General features: G+C 41.1%; 1 protein-coding gene across 2 annotated transcripts in view; it reads left to right on the top strand.

Moving 5' to 3' along the window:
• The window catches only part of XDH (xanthine dehydrogenase), a 90,119-nt gene that overhangs the window by 55,536 nt on the left and 11,920 nt on the right, over positions 1-22,663 (top strand). For both annotated transcript variants that reach the window (XM_054979195.1, XM_054979187.1), the window contains 14 exons: positions 1,855-1,974; positions 3,271-3,367; positions 3,541-3,665; positions 6,273-6,406; positions 7,357-7,444; positions 9,334-9,420; positions 10,888-11,079; positions 11,825-11,970; positions 14,015-14,096; positions 15,265-15,360; positions 16,254-16,382; positions 16,795-16,869; positions 18,375-18,427; positions 20,242-20,356. In XM_054979195.1, coding sequence (XP_054835170.1) covers positions 1,855-1,974; positions 3,271-3,367; positions 3,541-3,665; positions 6,273-6,406; positions 7,357-7,444; positions 9,334-9,420; positions 10,888-11,079; positions 11,825-11,970; positions 14,015-14,096; positions 15,265-15,360; positions 16,254-16,382; positions 16,795-16,869; positions 18,375-18,427; positions 20,242-20,356 — 1,539 coding nt within the window. The remainder of the gene's footprint in view (positions 1-1,854; positions 1,975-3,270; positions 3,368-3,540; positions 3,666-6,272; positions 6,407-7,356; positions 7,445-9,333; positions 9,421-10,887; positions 11,080-11,824; positions 11,971-14,014; positions 14,097-15,264; positions 15,361-16,253; positions 16,383-16,794; positions 16,870-18,374; positions 18,428-20,241; positions 20,357-22,663) is intronic.

Genomic DNA, 22,663 nt, shown 5'->3' with positions numbered 1-22,663 from the left:
ACATACTATACACAGTCCCATTCCCTTTATAAAAATTCCTTTTTGTACCATTCCATTATAATATAGCCCTGTTACCTTTATAAAAATGCCTTCCTGAATCATTCTGTTTTGTGGAATATAATTCTGTTTAGGCTGGTACTCAAACCTTTGCAAAATGTATTCTATAAGTTGGGATGTCAAGTATTTTTTAACTCATCCCTGTCCCATGTCTGTAAATTAACAGAATAAATGGATTTATGTAATTTTTTCTAAATGAAGAAAGTCTCTAAATAAGGAGTAGAAGTGCACAAAGGTTGAGTGAAAAATGGTGCAAGATATTTATGCAAACTAATTATGGGGAGATTGATGCTTCTTAAATGAAGGAAGTAATCAGTAATTACAAATCAAAAATGATTTAGTGACAAAAAATGGAGTGGGACTCAAAGTTTTACTATTTTAAGTGACAGATCAAAGGCAACTGAATTGATGCTGTCAGGGCTTGTCGCTGCTGCCACTGGGCAGGCCCCCAGCTGGGCCAGCCCTGACATCAGAGGGGCACCAGGGATACTGCAGGACCCTGCTCTGGAAGGAGGGGCAGTATACATCACCCTGACTCCCTCTCAATCCACTCGCATTCATTCATTCATTCATTCATTCATTCATTCATTCATTCATTCATTCATTCATTCATTCATTCTCCTCCTTGCCTTTGCTCTCGCACTGCTCTGCTTCAACACCATCACTCCTTACTCACACCCACCACCTCAGAGCTCTTCCTAGCCACCTTATGTAGGATTTCCTTTCCCCGCCCCGCCCTCCTTCTAGGCTTGTTCCCTCTCCTGACTTGGCCCAGCTGTGGCTTTCCTCAGGTGTTCCCCTCCTACCACTAATCCCTTCTTGGCTTCCTTGCCTTGCTGGCAGGGTGGGGTTGAATGCAAGCCATCCCCAGCTGAGGTCTCCTTGGCCTTGCTCACAAGGAGCTGCCCCAGCTGGCTTCTGTGCTGTTGAGCATGCCTGGCCTTGCTTGCGAGGAGCTGCCCTGGCCAGCTTCTGGGCTGCCTGCTCATTGATGCTGGGCGGGGATACCCATCTCCTCCCCCAGAATGCCTGTGGCAGCTCCACCTGGAGGGGCTTGGCTCCCAGTACCTCCTGAGCCAGGCTGCTGTCCTCTAGCCAGGGTGTGGTTCTGGGCTGTAGTGGCTGCTTCTCCTCCTTGGCAGGTAAGGGTTCTGTTTGGGCTGTTGCTGGGTCCCTATTCCCCCTGCCTTGGCCATTTTCCTCTAGCCTGCTTAGCCCCCTCTCTTCCCCCTGGAGGGTGGGACTAGCTGGCTTCTCCCTGCTCCCTCCAGCCTTCTGAGGCTTTGGCCTTTCGCCCCTTCCCCCTGGAGTAGGCAGGTTCTGGCTCTGTTTGCCAGACAGAGCGGTTGAACTGCAGTCTCTCGGCTGCCCCCCCCCCCGCCGCTGCCTGTCAGCAAGTCCGGGGGCTGGGCTGCTGACCCCAGACAGATGCAAATATTAATCCACCTCTGTTTTCCAATGTGAATGATGCTGTGTTCTTAAACTGTTGCTTAACGTGTTTTAAACAGTTTACAGTGCAATCCTAAACTAATAATAACATACTTTGTAAACCGCTCTGAGTGGGCATTAAGTTGTCCTGAAGGGTGGTATATAAATCAATTATTATTATTATTATCATTATGTTGTACCTTTCTGACCCAATTAACTTCAATCTATACAGAAAGGAGTAGTTCTGCTTAGGGTGGAACTCTAAATGTTACACCACACTAGCTGTAATTTGAAAAAGTAATAATTTATCCAAAATGAAATATATGAGAATAAAGTCCCACAAGTAAACTAATCTGTCTGGATTCCTAGGTCACATGTGTTGGCCATATCATTGGTGGAATAGTGGCAGACACACAAGAACATTCACGGAGAGCTGCTAGAGCTGTGAAGATTATATATGAAGAGCTTACACCGATTGTCACCATTCAGGTAAGGAGGCACAAATATGACTTATGTTCCAGTTCAAAACTATGGAATGCTTAATTCCTGAGATCTTTTTAAAAGACAGTCCTTTGGGGATTTTTTACCAATTCAGTATTATTATGTATCAAAGAGAAAACGTATGTGATGTTAGTTTTATGTATTAATTTATTTAGCTCTATGCAATGTGGAATAGTTGGTGTACAACCCATGTACAGGCTATAGGGAGCAACCTATGTTTTCCACTTGGCCGTTCTTCTGTTTGGTTTTGAATTAAAGTTGTAACTGCGAGGGGTGGGGGATTGGGATGTTAAAATGGCCCATTAACAAGACCCCTTAACTCACATCTGGCTAATAGTGATGACAACAATGGATACAGGCTCACTTGTCAATCGTCAAAACCATGTGGCACTGCCAGCACTGTTGAGGTGTAGTGCTGCTTTGCTTCTGGGCACCAGCGACACTCCAGGGGCGTTGTTTACTGGGAACTGTCCCATGTACATTGATGACTTCCATTCAATCTTTTCAATGCCTGAACCTCCTTAGTTTCAGCACTGTAACTGGTAGGAACAATCACAGAATCACAATAAATAAAACTTGGTTATTTAATTTAATAATTTAATTTATTGGATTTATATTCTGCCCTCCCCACAACAGCAGGCTCAGGGCGGATCACAATACAACTTAAAACACATTACATGCTTCAACTATCGTTAAAATTATAAAATTCTACATACTATCATTAAAATTACATCTACACACACACACACACACACAACAGGGAGACATAGCAGCACACAATTTAGACGATCCATAAAGCAGTTTTTCCCAGAACAGCATGTGAGAGATGGAGGGTGATATTGGATGGGAGGGCATTTATTACTAAGTTGTTCCAAGTTAGTAAGAGAAAAAAAATAAATGTGACAAGATTCAATATACTTGTGAACCAATAACTGTGGACCTTATTATCCGTGTAGTTTTAGGTGGGTAGCCATGGTGGTCTGCAGTAGAACAGCAGGATTTGAGTCCAGTGGAAACTTAGAGACCAACAAGATTTTCAGGCTATAAGCTTTTGAGATTCAGAGCTCCCTTCTGCAGTTTTTGTTCATCAACTGCAGAAGTAACATAATAGAGAAACATAGAAAATTGCTGTAGGTAAACATGTGTTTTATGAACCCAGTTTTGGCTAAGTTATGCAAAACTCCTTGTTCAGTTTAATGGAAAGGTAGAGAATGGGTGAGCAGATGTCTACATATAGCAAAGTTGGTTGTTGCAACTGCAAATAAACTATTTTCATTTGGACAGGAAGCCATTGAGAAACAGTCTTTTTTTGACCTCATAAGGAAGATTGAAAAAGGAAATGTTCAGAAAGGATTTGAAGAAGCTGATCATATTGTGGAAGGTGAGAGTGAAGGTTGGCTCATCTGGTCTTTTATCCCCTACATATATTATACAGTTACCATCAAATGACTAATATTTGCATAACATGTTTCAGATTTCATTTTAGAAAAATAATCTTAATTTAACTAGTCAGTTCCTGATCACCTTTTGTTGAGGAGTTTCTTTATTTTTCAGGGGAGATCTACATGGGTGGCCAGGAGCATTTTTATCTGGAGACTCACTGCACAATTGCAGTGCCAAAAGGGGAAGATGGAGAAATGGAACTCTTTGTATCTACCCAGAATCCAGCAGTCACACAGGTGACCAGCCCTGATTGAGAGGGTATTTGATATTTTGGAGTGCTGTACAAATTTCATTGATTTCTTTTTGTCTGACAGTGTTAGGCTGACCCAGGGAACTAAAAATGAAGTATGAAAATTTTGATATTTGTGGAGTCATTGAATTTAACTGTTTCCATCTGGGTCAGTTCATTTATTCATATAATGTATTTTTATATTGCTTTCCCAAATACACTCAAAGTGGCATCCATAAAAAATCTTAATATTAGACATCTAAAATACAGTTAATACAGAATCAGTAGAATTAAAACCAGCATCATAAAATCCAATAAAGAGCAAAATAAAAACAAGCTCAAGCAAAATTAAAACAAGCTTACCAAAAAGCCCTTCTAAACAGCCCTGCCTCACATTGTCTTGCAAACTGCAAAAGTGAAATGGCGGCTCTCACATTATTGGCAGCCTGTTCTGCTGGGATGGAGCTGCCACCTAGGACTTTACCTCGCCTAGGGAGGAAACAGAAAGCGGACCTTAGATGAGGTGTTCATAAAATTGATCCTGGCTTGAATTATTAATATGTGACTTTATAAAGGGGAGAGAGAAGTAACTTTACCATTAATGGGGAAACTTAGCTATTAATTAATCTAAGCTAACATTAGTAATAAGGAGATTGTATTAAAAATAGATAGTTTAAACAGTGAAATGTAGATTGATATATTAGAAAATTGGAGATATAGAAGAATTTGAATATGCTTAGAATAAATGATATAACATATATAGGATTTAGAAAAATTATGGTTAAGAGTAATTTGAGTAATAAGAGGGGTTTGGGGTTGGAAAGCTGTTGGAAGTCAGTAAAGAGGGGGGAAGGGTGGGGGCTGATATAATTTAGATAAGATGGGGAATTTGTGTATTGAATAATATTGTATGTACTCACCAATAAAAATTTATTTAAAAAAAATTGATCTTGGCTTATATGAGAAGAAGTATCCTGTAGGGCATATGGATCCCAGACTGTAAAAGGCCTTAAAGGTCAAAAACACATTGAACTGAATCCAGAAACAAAGTGGTAACCAGTGTAATTGATTTAATTTTGCTATAACAGGAGTAGTCTAACTGATTCCCATTCTGGCCCAGTTCAGTGATCTGAGACATGAGTCTCCAATATAGTGTCTGGGGGTGCAATGGCATCTGCTGACATCTTTCCTGGCAGCTGCCAAGTGTTTTTGGAAAGTGGACATGGAAAGTGGAGCTTTTGCATAGTACAGTTTCTGATTGGCTATTGGAGATCTGATTGGCTGTGCAGATTTTTTAAAAGTTGCTTTGGCAGCACCTGCCACCACAGCACGAGGATCTTCACTGCATGACTGATACTGCATCTTAATATAATATAGTCATTTTAAAAAGGAATCCTGTTAAACAGACCTTCTGCTTGAAATGTTGAAGAGTTGCTATTTCTTTCTTTTTTCAGAGGTAATTTTTTTAAAAAAAATATTTATTAGTACAAAATAAATAAAAAAACAAATAAACCCAAAACCACTGCTGGCAAATCCAGGGCTTTTTTTCAGCTGGAACATGGTGGAACGGAGTTCTGGAACCTCTTGAAAATGGTCACATGGCTGGTGGCCCCGCCCCTTGATCTCCAGACAGAGGGGAGTTTAGATTGCTCTCTGAGCTGTGGCGCAGAGGGCAATCTAAACTCCCCTCTGTCTGGAGATCAGGGGGCGGGGCCACCAGCCATGTGACCATTTTCTCCAAGGGCAACCCACTGAGTTCCACCACCTCTTTTCCCAGAAAGAAAGCCCTGGGCAAATATATACTTCTATAAAAGGTTTCCAGATATCTAAATATAAGTCCATAAGCAGTTGTCATCTATAAGTCCATAAGCAGTTGACATCTATATGCGATACGTTCAAATGAATTCCTGTAATTCATTGTAAGTGTTGTAATATAAGTCTTTTAGCAATTGTAAGGGCATGGAGGGTCCATTTCTATTGACCATCAGTTAGGTTCCAAGAGGCAGAGCTTATGGACACTGAAAGTATGAAAGTATGAGATTGTCTCCTTGACCTTCTTAGTTAGTTGGTGGTTTTATCTGATTTGTCTAAAGGCAAAGTTTTTGGGGGCACATATATCTCCACTTCCAATATATTTTTACCTGAGATGTCTACTAGCTGTTGGCTATCTTAGTACTAAGAAAGTACTGGCTAGAGGTGGAAGCTGAATAGCAAAATTGTGTTGGGGATGATGAAAGAATAGATGAAAGACACACTGTCAGGTCACTCTTGGGGAAATTGTATGTGTTTTACTCCTGTGGAAAACAATTACAAAGCTACCAGCCTGACATTTTCATTAATCTTTGTAAAGAATTCTGAATCAATAAAGAGGGAACCAAAAGACATAGTAAGTGAACCAATTTCTTGATGCTTAGACAACCACATGATACCTGAACAAGCTGGGAAAGCATAATACAAAACTTTAAGTTTCCAATTTATGGCTCACAGGAGACTGCCATAATATCACATGAATGGAAGTTTGTTCAAGCAGAGGACAACACTTATGTTTTCTTTTCAGGAACTATTGCTACTGATGGGACTGATGTGCATACGGGTTTTTTAAATTCTGTTTTAGGAATTTACTGCTAGAGCAGTAGGGGTCCCATCAAATCGAATTGTGGTTCGAGTAAAGAGAATGGGAGGAGGATTTGGAGGAAAAGAGACAAGAAGCACTATTGTATCAACAGCTGTTGCAGTGGCTGCAGTTAAGTAAGTTCCAAGGAATTCAGATTCTGCTCATCCATCCTAGTTCACCTCTCTGTATGAGGGATCAAGAAAGCAAGTATTCTTCAGTTTTAAAGTTTCCACATGTGCTTTAGCAGGATGATCCCATCCTTCTTTCTCCACATATGAATTTATAACTTTGCTTCTGTTCAGACCCATAACCTGTAAGGGGACATCATGGAAATATCACAGAACAATGGAAATGGCCAGGTTATGCACAATGACTCATGTTATAGGTGGCAAAGATGGTGTGACCACAAGTTGATCTAGGGCAGAACTTTTGTTTCAACAGTGGACCAATGGGGCTTTTGTTTCCTTTCCAGGACAGTCTTCTTACATATACTAAGCTTCTGCAGCCTGGCATTGCTGGGGTGAAGTCAGCAGGAAAAGAACACCCCTGGATATGGGCTAGAGATGGAGGATGATGGCATTGATAAATCCCAACCTATTATGAGGGATGGGTGGGTGGGCAGGAACAACACTGAGGAGAGCTGGGAATGCTAGCAGAGGCTTAGTAATTTAGCACACTCATGTTTGGAGTGCCCATTCTCTTTGGACAAAAAAGAATGGTTTACTGTGAGTACAGAATTTCTCTTTTAAGAAATAAAAGTTAAATCACTAATGTAAAGTTAGTAACAGTTTTAGATGCTTCACCAATTCAATAAGCCTACTGCTACATTGCAGAAGCTGCTAGAACTATCTAGAACCCACTGGATCTTCTAAAGTTCAAAAGTGTCATTGGAAATTTTGGAATCTGAAACAGATTCTGGACACGAAGGATGATCTAATCACTTCGTTAGAACCAAATGGAAATTAAGATCGGTTCTCCTCAGGCAACTGCAAGCGCAATGCCTTTTGAAACCGGCCCTGTAATATGTGTCATAAATGTCCTCACCCCAGTCTCATTCTCAGCCTGATTTGTGGGGACTTTTCAGAACTGGTTGCCCAGTACGGTGCATGCTGGATCGAGATGAAGATATGCTGATATCTGGTGGAAGACACCCATTTTTGGGACAGTATAAGGTAAATAGAATTTTTTTTTAGATCACAGGGTCAGGTTAACAAATATAATGGGGACTTGGAGAGGAATCCTAAGCAAAGTTACGCCAATCTAAAACAATAACAAAGATCTAACTCTGCTTGCCCTGACTTGGATAGCACAGGCAAGGCGGACCTCACCCGACCTTGGAAGCTAAGCATGGTTGGCCTTGCTTAGTAACTGGATTGGAGACTTCCAGGGAACACCAGGGTTGCAGAAGCAGGCAATGGCAAACCACCTGTTAGAGCTAAACTACACGAATTACACGTGTACAGCACATGATTGCACTTACACGTGATTTTGTCACTTTTTTATTCACTCACACACCACAGGCACATGACACTTGATACCATGTTTGGACTGGCAGGGGTTTCTTCCCCATTCCTCCCAGTGGTATCCCATGATGGGCTTCTCTTTATGCATGCTCAAGACTTCCTCAGTAACTTTTCTGTGAGGGAGAATTGTTTACTCCATTGGACATGTCAGGAAAAAAAGCCCTGTTGGGTTTCCTGGTGGCAAGGGGCTTAAAAATGGGGAGTCCACAGCTCTGCTGAGATCTTGCAGCTTGGCCCACCAGGAAGGAGGGGCATCTATGCAAAGCAGGGTGTGTGTGTGAATCCCCACTTTCCAACCACCACCCGCTTGTTCCCAGGAAAGACTCCTCATTTCCCCCCCTCTATGCTAAGATCAGTCCATTGATGGATCAGAGGGCTTTCCCCCTAGTCTTTCAAGGCTCCCAGTGGCAGGATAGATAGGGGTGGTGGTGGCGGCAGAGCCAGGTGCTGTGGGAAGAGACAGGTGCCAGGCACAGGGATGGGGACTGCACTACACTGCACAGTGCGGTTAATTCAGTAAACCTTGGGAGCCGCAGCAGCAGTGTTTCTTGCTGTCAGCAAGAATCACTGCTTCCCGCCTGTTTGCCCACAGCTGCCTCAAGTCTCCATTATTCCCTTAGGGGAAAACTATGGGTGTTATCCAGGGGGACGGGGGGTGGGGTGGGGGTGGAACTTTGCAAAAAAAATTCTACAAACACTTTCAGGGAACACACTCCTGACTATTCTCTAAAGACACCCCCCACACACACACATTTCCTGAAGATTTGACCTCAGGGGGGCATTTTATGCTTCCCCAAAGAAGGTGCCCCCAGCCACCTCCTATCTCCATTATTCCCTATGGGGAAAACTAGGGGAGCTATCTAGGGATCTGGGGTGGCATTTTGCAAGCAAAATCTACCAAATGTGCAGTAGGCCTACTCCTAACTGTCCTCTAAAGACCCTCCCAAGTTTCAGGGAGATTGGACCTTGGGGAGCCATTTTATGCCCCTCCAAAGAAGGTGCCCCCAGCCACCCCATTTGTTTCTATGCTCAGGGGGTGTTGGGTTTTTGGGGAGCTTCAGTTTCATTCTGTTGGGCTGTCTGGTGTGGAGATTGTAATTGGGAGTGTGCCTATGGCCATGGAAGCTATGATCCATGTGTTTCTGCCATGGGTCAGTTTTTTCCCACAATAGAAACTAGGTATTGCTTACCCTATGTTCATTTCCCCCCTGTATAGTAAAAGGAGTAAGGTGTGAAACTGAAAATCCCGCTCTATTAAAAGCTTTTTCTGCACTTCCTCTTTTTTCCCCAGCACAATTTATGATAGAAATTGCTCATCTTGTATTATCAACTCAGTATTTTTGTATTTATAGACAGGTGTTCCAAAGGTGTGGAGAAAGCTTCTGGTAGGGACTAGGAGAAGATGGCTAAATATCTCTTAGTAGTGTTCCAGCAGGCTTGTTTTCCAGGCCCAGGAAACTCGGTTTAATGCATAGCAGAACTCTGGGGAAAAAAACTAAATTGTGCTACATGATTACTTTTACTCTGATCTCCTCCAGGTTGGTTTCAAGAAGAATGGAAGGATTACTGGTCTGGAAGTTTCATATTATAGCAACGGCGGCAACTCTGTTGATCTTTCTCATGGTGTAAGTAGAAACATTCTGATCCCTTCTGTCAAAATTCTTTTGGTACAGAGAGAAGTGAGGTATTGAGATTTTTTTAAATGGAAAGATTACAATATTTTTAGGACATACGTAGAGCTAAAATGCATGTAATGAAGTCCCACTGGCTTTTATTTAAAATGAAAAGAATCTTGGGGGAAGCAATTTTGGGCAGTGGGATAGGATGCTTAATTCCCCTGCCTCTTGTTTGCTATTTTAAATCTTGTCTACATTTGTCCCCCAATGGTGTGTGTGCACACTTTTGAACATAAATATGTAACTGGACACATGGAGTGGGAAAAGCAGCTTTGGGGGGCAGTTTGGAGCAGAAACATTGTGATCAGCTAAAGGGTTAACCCCTTTTCCTCCACTTAAGTCCATGTCCTCCCCAGAGCTTGTTTTTGTTAAATAAAATAGTGTCAGAACTTCATTACACATGTGTATGTTATATGTATAGTGCAGTCCTAAACAGAGTTAGACCCTTCTAAGCCCAACTAATTTCAAAAGATCTAACTGTTTAGGATTGCCCTGGTAATCTTTAATTGGGACCATTTTAGCTTTTTGCTATAGAATTTTCATTATCTTTTTAAAGTAGAAGTGTCATAGTACTTTGCTCAGTAAAGGCCAGTGTTTATTGGCATATGGCGCGCCCTGCCTTGTACTGGTGGAACATGTTTTGCACCAATGGAATGTGCCACCCTTAATAGGGTATGGTAATAGGATACACACCAGAATTCTTAATATCTCACTTAGATCTGATTAAGTGCTAGTTAGTAGAGTACCATAAAAATACATCATTAAATAAATTAGCAAAAATTGTAACTGAGGAGAGTTCCCACACACGGCTTATGAGTTGGTTGATAGCTGAGAACTGAAAATATGGGTCCAGGACAAAGTTATGTTTCACCACCTCTCCTCAGAATGATGCAATGACAGAGCAAGTCACACATGAGTCGCACAGCAAGTCATATAACATAGCAGACAATGTCCTCCAGGTGCAGCATATCTTCAGCAACTATTGAGGTCCGTGAGATCCAGTCTTTAGAATCTACCTGGGTTCCAATGAGTTTGCGGGATGATTTTTTGTTTATTTGTAGAAGTTGCAATCGTAGGTCCAAAGTTAACTATTTGGTAGCGTTAAGAGTAGAGCTCCTGGGGAACACAATGGTATTTGTGCTGAATTTTTAAAACTCTATGAAGCTTAATAGAAAATGTACCTGTTTGGATAAGTTTCACTGCTCCCCCTTTTTTCTTTTTAAATTCTAAATCTTACTTTATTCTTTTTTTAATTTCATTCTCCCTTCCTCTGCTTTCTTATGTGTAGGAGTAGGAAAGAGAATGGATTATGAGAGGGAAAGGTTGGATAGTGTTTTATATTATGAATTGTAAAAACTAAAATTTTAAATAATGAAAAGTAGATTCTTGACCTGCTTTGGATCTATTGATTACCAGGTTATGGACAGAGCTTTATTTCACATGGACAACACTTACAATATTCCAAACATTAAAGGAATAGGCAAAGTGTGTAAAACAAACTTGCCCGCCAACACAGCATTCCGTGGGTTTGGAGGTCCCCAAGGAATGATGGTTGCCGAGTGCTGGATTAGCGACATCGCCTTGAAGTGTGGGCTGCCAGCAGAAGAGGTATGCATGTACAGGGATGTGTGTCTACAGTGTAGGCCATTTAGATTAAGCAAGGTCTTCTATTGACATAAAAGTAATATAAATTATCTTTTTACTCAGTAAATGTCTCTCAGCCAGAACACTCTGGTAGCAATTTCCATTAAACAATATGATTGGATTCCAGGCAATTCAGAACCACTCATTAGCTGGATGTCAAAGCCCCATTAAATTCCAAAGATGCTGGGCACTATTCCCTTACATGCCAATTCTCTATAGAATTTGAGGGTCAGGATAATGAGATGCCAGGCAAGTGGGCAAGTGATAATTCATGTATTGAGTGATGCAATTTTACCTGGGAACTGTATTTTTCAAAGACAGAGCCATGTAGATTGCTGGGGAAGGGGAAGGATTCCCTCACTGCCCTCCACCACCACTGATGGCTACTCAGTGCGCCCCCCCCCCCGCCTCCAATGTTCTGGCTGCTATTACTGCTATGGTTAATGATGAAACTTTGCTTGGAGCTCAAGCTAGACAATATTTCAGGGGATCTGTGAGATCTCCTTCAATCAAAACAAAAACTTTAAAGCAACCACATGGAGCTGGTTGTTCTTGTCCCCATTGAGATTGCTAAAGAAAACAATCGCAAAGTACCCTGTGTTGCAAAGTACCCTGTATACACTTTGCTCTAAATGTAGTTTTATTAAATGATCACAGAATTTCGAGGTGTTAGTAAAGAGCTGCTAACTTGTCCTTTGTTTCTGGGAAGGTGCGAAAGCTCAATCTGTATAATGAAGGAGATCTAACTCATTTCAATCAAAAGTTGGAAGGATTCACCGTGCAAAGATGCTGGGAAGAATGCCTTGTAAATTCAGACTATTACTCCAGAAAGAAACTCATTGATGAGTTCAACCGGTAGGTTTCTTTCCTTTAAGAATAATCTTAAAAATCTTACAGTTTTCCACTGTGTGCTGGTTTTTGTACTGTGGAGTCCTGTTTCCACTTTCATTCTGAGATTTTCAGTTCAGGTTAAAATGACCCATTGTGCAACCAGAATCCATTTACTGAGAATGTATTCCTTACATTCTGTCAGTACTTGTCACTGAAATGAAAGGAGAAAGGCTTCTGACGGAAGTCTGAATGAATGTCAGTCAAAGCTGTGATTTGATTGCTTTGTGAGTTACTTTGACCTGGATTACACAAACAGCAACCTGAATTGTTTTGCTTCAGTCAATGTAAGGGTCACTAATGAAACTATATTTATATGCATGCATATCTATAGATATGATATGTATATAAAATACTAAGCATGAGTCTTTTTATAATGGAATCTTTGCATCCAAACTATGGGGTATGCGCACACTACATTATCAGTTTCCATGCAGGGGAAAATCAAAAAGAGTCCAGTAGCACCTTTAAGACTAACCAATTTTATTGTAGCATAAGCTTTCGAGAATCAAGTTCTCTTCGTCAGATGCCTGATACAGATACTGGCCAAATACAGAAGAGCAGGAGAGAGAAGAGAGGCGGCAATTAGGGGGGGAGGGGGAGGGAGCAATCAAAACATTCCTTTGCTAGTATATGTAAACATCTCCTTTTGGTGTGTGTATCAGTTGGCTTCAAAGGAGTTTGCCCTGTTAGTTTGTAGAAGCCAAACAGCTAGACCATCCAATTCCAATGCAGTATGGGCCTTCAACAACCACAGCTCTCCCTGCCAGATGCATCTGACAAAGAGATCTGTGGTTCCCGAAAGCCCACACCAGGTGCCACTGAGCTCCCCCAGACCCCACCTCTGTAAAGGAAATCTGTTACCTGTGGTAATGTGATAACCATTCATAGTCCCTATTCAGTCCCAGCTTGACAGAGTCAAATTTGCATATGAATTCCAGTTCAGCAGCTTCCCATTGGATTTTGTTTTTGAAAGGTTTCTGTTGAACTACAGTGACCTTTAAGTCTTTGATGGAATGTCCTGGTAGATTGAAGTGTTCTCCCACTGGTTTCTGGACGTTTCCATTTCTAATGTCAGATTTGTGTCCATTTATTCTTTTGCGTAGAGGTTGGCTGGTTTGTCCAATGTACAGAGCAGAAGGACATTGTTGGCACATGAGGGCATATATCAGATTGGAGGATGAGCAGCTGTAAGAGCCAGAGACAGTGTAGTTGATGCCATTGGGTCCTGTAATTGTATTCCCTGGGTAGATATAGGGGCAGAGCTGGCATCTGGGTCTGTTGCAAGCTCTGGTACCTGTGCTGGTGACTCTGCTGGCCGATTCATGATTGTAAGTGAGAAGTCGTTTAAGATTGGGGGGCTGTCTGTAGGCAAGGAAAGGTCTTCCACCCAGGGCTTCTGAGAGAGAGGTATCATTTTCCAGGATGGGTTGTAGCTCACTGATGATACGTTGGATGGGTTTGAGCTGGGAGCTATAGGTGACAACCAGTGGTGTTCTGTTGTTAGTTCCTTTAGGTTTGTCCTGGAGCAGACTGTTTCTGGGTACTAGTCTGGCCCTATTGATTTGTTTCTTCACTTCATTTGGTGGGTACTGTAGTCCCAAAAATGCTTGTTGTAAATCTCTTAAGTTCTTAAGGGGAAGTTTAAGGAAATGTATCTTTCAAACATGCTTCAGGTGATTTCCTTCCTTTCGGGACCTGGCAATCATAGCATTTGTGAGTGACTTCCTTATTTGGCTTATATTCAAGCCAAATATAAATTCCCCCTGTAGGATATAGATTTGGTCATTTGGGGGAACAGTGCCCCATTCTGATTTTTCTTATGACTGAGCTTAAATAAAAACCCCATCACCATTGGTTTGCTAACTTTTAGTTTTATTCAATTCCTGTTAAATGCTAGCTTTGTTCAGATAATGGATTGTTTAGAAAAAGGCAGCACAAGGTTTTTGTCCAGTTTAGGATTAATGCATGTTAAAAACCCCGAAAGGCTGATGTTGTGTTATTCACCCAGGCAGAATCGCTGGAAGAAGAGAGGCATGGCCATTATTCCAACCAAGTTTGGGATCAGCTTCACAGTGCCATTTCTTAATCAGGTTAGCAAGCTCCTTAATTGTTTTTTAATATATATATTTATTATTTGTACTTAACACATACAAAGATTAAAACAAATGTCATCATAGCATCTATAAACATACTTTAAATTAAAAAATTAAACTCACATATTTGCTCTGAAAGAATGTAGACTTACCCCTATGTATAAATTCAGATTAATTAAAATCATGTTAAAAATACTAGTACTTCTATATACAAAGATATACCTTACAATCTATACTTACCAATGCGGATTACCAAAATGTGTCAAGATATATTTGACTATTCCATAGCAAGAGGAATGTTCAGAGTGATACACCACCTGGGCACAATTTGTTTCTAGATTTTCATTATTATCTATAACAAATCAGTGTACACAGTTGTATGCCTATTTCATTATCCACCAGCCTGACTTAATCTTAAATACCATGCTCCTGTTTAACTGTTGTTGGGTTGATTTTTAGTGGGAGTAACTATTAGTTCAGAGGATATGTGGGAAAAAGATTTTCCCAATCCCACAATCATAGCAGTACAATCAGTATGATTGTGTGACTCTAGAAAATATGGAGACACAGTTAAATTTTTTTGAATGATTTCATAAATTTCCTCTTACCAAATGTATAGAGAAATGTTACATCTGATTGAATCTTCAGGGCTCTATCAATGTTGTTTGACTGATAGGTGTGGTCAAGGGATTCTTGGGTAAAGGGGATGATTAGAACTAGAGATGGGCACGAACCAAGAAAATTCCGAACCGTGCAGTTCGTGGGTCGTCCTGTTTCACAAACTTTCACAAACTTGCCCTGATTCACGAACTGGTTCGTTCAGTTCATGAAAACATCACTTCCAGGTCAGCAGAAGGTCTGCAGAGAGCCTATCCCCCTGTTGCCTAGGAAACTGATTGATCGGCGCCAGGCTGTCTGCAGTGATGAACCGAAATAGGAACCGAACATACTGGGCTAAAATTTGTCACGATTCATGAGAAATGAGCTCCCACGAACCGCTGGTTCACGAACCATGGACTGGCCCAGTTTGTATTCAGTTCGTATTTTGGTTTGTGCCCACCTCTAATCAGAACCTTATGTATATCTATGCAGCTGGGAAAACTGATTGTATGTAGTCTAAGTTGGACTGCTGTGTATGACAGCCTATCTCCAATTTCTGTTGCAGGCTGGTGCATTAGTGCATGTGTACACTGATGGCTCAGTGTTGATCACACATGGTGGGACTGAAATGGGTCAGGGACTGCACACAAAGATGATCCAGGTAAATGATGAGTACATACCTTTTAGAACTGTTTCTGTACATATTGTCATTTTTCCACTTGATGGTTATGAAAAACAATGGTTTATGCAGCCAGAAACCTACAGCAAACTCCTTTAAGTACATGTAGATTGAATGTTTGAGCTTTTCTTTGTTTTTCCAGTGCTGTTTACTCATACTTCTCTAGAAACTCCTTTTGGTTTGTGGGGATGATAGGATGGGCTGCTTTGGTGGAGAATAAAAGAAAAAGCCCAGCTGTCCATGCGGATCTGTTTTCTGTTTGTCTCTGTATTGTGGTGCATATTTTAATGCTTCCAAAGTAACAAGAACAACACAACATACTTTTCTTACTGATCAGAGTGAAATACTGGTTAAATGTATGAATAAGAAATATTTGTCTATGCTTGCTTGCAAATGATATATTCTTTTGATAATGATAGTTTTCTGTTTAATAAAAAGTTAAATTAAAAGCTTGCTGTATTGCAATAAAATACAACTAGTTTTAAAAAGGTTTCATGGTGTGATTTGTTTCACATCTTTTTGATTTAAATGTGAAGCTGTAATTTCTCACAACAAATGTGGAATTACAAGTATGTGGATATATTTTTTTAGAAATGTAGCATCTTCCTGTGTTTAACCTTACTTAAAAACACAGATAAAGAGAAATTATAGCAGTATGAAACAGCCTTTTCCATAATAAAATACAATATATACAATATAATGATAAAAAACCTGAAGTTTTGTAGACCTAGATTTGCACAAAATAAAAAAGAAGACTCACAGTTCATTGACTTCTTAGACTTAGAAAGATGTAACTCTGTTTAGGATTACACTGTAACTGTTGAGCAAATGATAAGACTGCAGAGAAGGACATGATGGATATTATCTCTCTACAGGTTGCCAGCAGAACTCTGGGAATCCCCACCTCTAAAATCCATATCAGTGAGACAAGCACTAACACAGTGCCAAATACCTCTCCCACAGCTGCATCTGTCAGTGCCGATATCAATGGGATGGCTGTTTCAGTAAGAATTACTTACACTCAAACCTCCTCCAGCATTGTTGATTATCTGTCTACAGCTAGAAACTCTGTGCTGTGCTTGTAGCTTCAGAATTACAGATTAGGCAATATTCTTGATGACAGTTCAAGGGGAAACTTGAATGTAGTATCATTTTTCTGGGAGTTTCAGTTATATTTGGTTACTTCTAAAGAACATGAACATATTTAGATTCTACAGCTTGGGGAATGTGGGAACATTTGGCTCACCATATAGAACCTACAGATGAGCAGATCAGCAGATACAGATAATTTTGAAGCAGAGACCAAACATGGTCATCTGTTCTCATCCAAAGATGCATGAAAATTACTATGCTTTATTGCAATCGGAAAGGACTGTTTTTAAATATACTGCTCTTTGTACTTTTTTTTTTTTAAAGAGTGCTTGCCAGACCATCTTAAAGAGACTGGAGACAATCAAATGCGCTAATCCAAGAGGAACCTGGGAAGACTGGGTATGTTTGCAGCCACTGCAGATTACAGTTGCAAGTATGGTGAATTTACTTTGCTTAATTAGCAATTAACTATCCATTCATTCTGTTCTTGGAAAGCTTATAGAAGGGGCAGCCCTTATATATCAGTTCTAGATACCAAGAGGGATGTGAAGTGTTTTAGGCTAGAAGGGAGGCCTGAGAAACTACATATACCGTGTTGGTATACTCATTGTACTTTTGAACTGTGATGCCTCTTTGGCCTAGCTTGTGGATCCTAAGCAGGTTCTCTATTCCATGCTTTCCTTGCTTGTTCCCAGAGTCTGGTCCTTGCCACACCTTGCTCTTGTACCATCACCATCTGGCTTCCCTTGCTCTTGCACGAACACCTCAAAGGTGTGGTGCCAATGAATCTGCGTCCTCTGCACTAGCTTTGCTATAGGATGTATAGCTACCAATACAGGATTGGGTTTCCCATCAACTTAAATTGGCAAGCACAGAAGCAGAAGTGAGAGGTTAACAGTTCCATTCTAACTGGAGTTTCACCCTTTTAAGCCCATTGAACTCTGCTCAGGATCGTACTGTAAACCTCAAAGTCCTACAACACTTACCTGAGATGAAACCCTGTTAAACATTGTTACTTCTGAGTAAATATGCATAGGCTTGGGCTGTGTATGTAACACATATTTTCTCTATTGCTTCAAGTGAACATTTTCCAAGATAGTAGAATCTGCTTAACAAGGTTATTTGGGGGGTTGTTATGGCATTCCCTCATTCTTAAACCACAGAAATAACACCAGAGGCATTTTTTAATTTTTTTTTTTTAAAAAAATTACATTAACGGGGAAAGGTCAGGTGAAGCCAGGAGCTGAGAATTTCTGAGGTAAAATTCAGATCAGGCACATACTTCCATTCTTATACTTTTCACTGTAACTTAAGGCTTATGTTTTGAGGCATTGGTTCCCTTGTTTCCCCCCAAGCACTCGAGTGTACCTTCTTTCAGTATTCTCTTTCTCTTCTTGGGTTAGGTAGGCTGGTACCCACTTTATATTACCCCAGTCTCCTTCTCTTCACACACCAGTGCTTTCCTTCAGTCGTCAACTGATTCTGAAGATCTCCACAGGAAGTTTTCAACCATATCAAACCAAGAATCTCTCCACTCTCCACAGCTACCTCCCTGTTTGACTGGGTAGGGAAAATCTCCTCTCCTTAGAAGATCTACCCTTTCTTTGGCCCATTTGCGAGTCTGCACTTCCTTCCCAAACCTCCTGCCAACTTCAGACCATCACAGTTGTGTCATGCAAAATTGGACACAGTTTGTCTAGGGGAAATCTGCTCCTCAAAAAAAGTGCAAGCAGTGTAAGATTTTATGTTTTCAGGGGTGCTTTTCTTTTAATATAAGGATAGGTAGCTTTCATTTGTGTTTTAATAATGAACATTTCGGCTCTGACCTTTCTAAGGATATTACAGACACTGCAGTTCAAGGGGAATTTTTTTTTTTAAAAAACATGTCTTTATATCTCCACTAGGTGTCAGCAGCCTACCATGACTGTGTGAGTCTCTCTGCTACAGGATTTTATAGGTGAGTCCAGGTGGGATTCTCTAGATTGTCATAAGCCCACATAACATCTTGAGCACTCTTTAATTGCTGCTGGTCTGGATATGAAATAATTACATATGACATTTTGGGCATATAATAAAAGCATATAATTCAGTAACCTTTCTTTCATGAAAGCTGGGTTTATAAACATGTATCTGCTTTCAGAGGAGTAGCTATGTTGCAGGCAGTTGCAGCAAGAAAAACAATACGTTCTTAAGCACTATTTTTCTTTTTCTAAGGGTCCCTAGAGGGTGAATACCATAGTGTTAGCAAATTCCTAGAAACGTCGTCTTCATCCTTCATCCTCTGGAGTTTGCCAGTGAGTGGGTAGGAGATAATACAGAAAAAATGCATTTCCCAGTTCAGAGTATATTACCAAGAGTGTGCTGGCTTGGAGGGAGTTTCCCAGCTGGGGGAGACAACGTTAGGGCTTTCTTCTAAACTCACATTCTCCTTTGCATGCTGGTGTTGGATGTGGAAGACACTCAGCCCTCATAAGAAGAGCCCTGCTGGATCAGACCAGTGGTCCATCCACTCCAGCACCCTGTCTTGCACAGTGGCCAACCAGTTTCTACAGGGTATAGAGACCAAGGCCTTCCCCCGAAGTTGCCTCCTAGCACTGGTATTCTAGATGTGGAGGTTCCCTTTAATCACCATGGCTAATAGTCACTGAGAGACCTATCCATGAATCTGTCTAATCCCTTTTAAAGTTGTCTGTGCTAGTGTTATGAGCTGTCCTCATAACACTCACTTCCCATTCCAGTTTTTAAATGTAAGTCATGGAGCAGCTCTTCCCACAGTCCCCCACACAGTACCGGGGTCCAGCTGAAATAAAACAGGAAGAGGAGCTAATGTATCCTAATGCTGTTGATATGGCTCTCTCCTGGCAGAGAAGAACAACCAGGTTTGGGGGAAGTTAAAACAGTTACTTTAATTGGGAAAGTGTAACTTGTTAAAAACAGAGCTGTGGCCAAAATTACAATTAACAAACTGTCTGGTCTTCCCTGGGCAAAGGAGGTGGGGAAACAGTTGGCAGCAACCAAAGAATGAATCTTTCTGTTTTGGGATTTGGATGTGGTACTACTTAGAAGGATGAGAAAATTCTGAGGCGGCCGGTCTTTTTCTATTGATTTTAAGTTGAGGCACACCAAGTAAGTTGGTTCTAAGCTGAGGCACACTAAATTGAGGCCCACCTATATTATAATGGGCAACATGCTTGGAAGAGCAATGCCCTGTCAGTCATGGACATGTGCAAAGAGATGCTCGTGTCAGAAGAGATGAAGAGCATTTTAAACATGAATAGATTATTGTGGCATAAGATTTCATGAGTTAGAACCAACTTCTTCAGATGCATGATATATTATCCCAAGTTAGCAGATAGACACACATGGAGTATATATGTGTGCACATATAAATTATATACATCTATATAAATAAATAATAAATAATAAACAGTCAAGCCAAATGGGTATGAAATTTGAAAGGAGATGTAACGCTTAAATGTAAAAATGGAAAGCATACTGACCATTCACAACACCAGTAGTTGTTTGATAACCCAATTTTCCTAGTTTTACAAAGTTATTCTAATATGTAGTATAAAAGGAAGCCTTTGTCTTTATTGAGGCTTAAACAAGTAAAATAAGACTTACTCATAAACGTTTAATTAACAAATTCAAACTTAAGTCTCCCTCTGAAGTTCCCTTTTTGAAGAATGGCAATTTCTGAGTCACAGTGAGTAAGTAAACTTCATACTGACTTCATCCCTTGATTAGTTTTCTGCTCTTTTGCATGTTAAGAATTCCTGACCTTGGATATGACTTTGAAAAGAATGAAGGAAAGCCCTTCCATTACTTCTCCTATGGCGTAGCTTGCTCTGAGGTTGAGATAGACTGCCTAACAGGTGACCACAAGGTGAGCAGCTTAGGAAGATATTAAAGCACCTCTTTGTTTCAGTAAAAACATCTTATGTAACAGAACATGGTTGATAAGGAAGTTTGTTGCTCTGGCATTTCTGTGCTGAATCAACCAGTAGAGGTCACAGCAGGTGATGGCATGGCAAACTTTTCTCCACCTTTGCCTTCTTCAAGCAGCCTGCCTTTTGTCTGGAAATGTCTCTCTGAGCATCAGGAGAGCTTCACAAACAAAATGTGCCACAGGATGAGGTACAGTTGTAGCAATGGGGAATCAGGCAAAATTGCCCTTTCACCATTTTCTGCTTGCATCTTGCATCAGTGTAAGAAAGAAAGAACTGATTTTACTTGATGCCTCTTCATTGCTGCAGCCTTCCCCCATCCCCATCCTGTTAATTGTTTTATTTGTTAGACTCTTCCAATCCTCATGCTTCAGGACAAACAGGCTGCCTGGGGAAGGCAAAGGTAGGGAAATATCCACTCTGCCATCACCCCCTGTGAACTCTTCCAGAGGATCCAACTTAATATGTGGCCCTGAGAAATGTCACAATTTTCCCATTCTTTTATAATTATTATGTATCTTATTATGGTCTATTCCTGAGGATTATTTCCCATACTAGTCAGAAGGTACAGAGGCTCAGCACCCATGAGTGCATGAGGCTCCAGCTATTAGGCTTTGACCCAGTAGTCAATACTTTTTCCTGATGTGCCCAGAACAGTGTTTCCTACAACAACAATGTAATTTTGGCCAATTCTCTTATTTCTCCTCCTTTTACTGATTATTTAGACAGACTAATGACAAAAAGACTGGTCCCATCTTACAACTTAAAATTCAACATAGTCTAGACCAGTGATCCTCACTCAATGGGTCAGGAGCCAGGTGTAGCCCTTTGACATGCCACATATGGCTCTTCTGAGCACTGTTCCCCAATGTGGCACTTGTTTCAAGGAAGTGCAGAAGGCCCTTGCCCAATGATGCTTGTGGTTGGCCAGAGGTTTACACCTTGAAACAGCTTCCGTGGAGCTGTAGGCCTCATACCAGGGATAGAAGTAAATGTGGCTCTTTTAGTTAATGATAGTTGAACATGGGGCTATGACCTGTGGAGCACCTCTGGGCTAGGCTGTAGGCAGAAGAAAGCAGCATAGAAGACGGAATAAATATGGGAATAATATGGAGTCAGTACAGTTACCAATACTTAGACCAAGGAAGGAACTACATTACACTTTTGTAATCATTCACTTCCTGGATTTTTCTGAGTATTAAAGTCTCTGTTAGTGCAATATCCAATAATAGTTGGATTCAGCATTAGGACCAAATTACACAATATGTTTTTGGTGACTTGGGTCCAGTTCCTGGACCTGATTGCTTTGCCTACAGCCACTTAGCAGCTATGGAGAATATCATTTTAAAAATCAGCAGAAACCATATACTGCTGTGTGAGAAGAGAAAAGGTTCCTGCCTTCCCCTGCGCACCATTCTCCTTCAGTGTGTGTGGGGGAGTCATCCTCCTCCAAGTAATGCATCCTACTAACTCCAAGGCAGGCATTATTGCTAATTAAGCTGATCCTTAAGAGGACCAGTAAGAGGAGGACCTTCTCAGGTCTACTGTCCTGCCCACTCCAGGAAAGACTCACTTAGCCAGCTCCTTTTTGTAGGCCAAAAAGAAGAAAGCGACAGTGAAAGAGATTTATTTCTCTGTTAACTAGGCTGAAAGCAGTTTAAAAATTCATCAACCACCCCAGTTACTTTAAAGCTTCTAGCTGCAGCAACCAGGAGGAAAAAGGCCGAGACTCCTTCAAAGGCGAGTTCTTTGTATATGTATCAGACTGCTTCAGAATTGCACCAGGCCAGTCCATCATTGTTCCAGGCACAGAGTTGTAGCAAATGGCTGGAGTTGGCCAAGGATTCTTCCCCTCCGCTCTCCCCAGGCCAAGCATATCCAAGGCTCCAGTTTTGCTTGCTTAGGCATCAGATGTACTGAACAGCCTTTCTGGCTGTCCCTCTGAGGCTTTGGCAGGAACCATAATGCAGGCTTGCTCTGGATCACCACTTGCTTCTTCGTCAGCAGAGGTAGCCTCACCCACGCAGTGGAATGGTGTAAATGGCCTCTCTTTTGGTGACTCAGCGCCTTTGTAGGTGGCTCAAAGGTGTATGGCTGTGATAACTCCCTCAAGGCTGCCCCTCAAGGTTATGGGAATGCTGCCATTTGCCTAGTGCCTTTTCAAAGTGTCTTTGTTTGGTCAGAGCAGGGTTTCATAGGTATATCCCTCAAATGCCCTTCCTCCCAAGCCTAATCTTCTCACTTCA

The sequence above is a fragment of the Eublepharis macularius genome, chromosome 1 (assembly GCF_028583425.1).
Source record: "Eublepharis macularius isolate TG4126 chromosome 1, MPM_Emac_v1.0, whole genome shotgun sequence".
In the NCBI taxonomy this organism is placed as follows: domain Eukaryota; kingdom Metazoa; phylum Chordata; class Lepidosauria; order Squamata; family Eublepharidae; genus Eublepharis; species Eublepharis macularius.
This window is presented reverse-complemented; position numbering and strand designations above follow the sequence as displayed.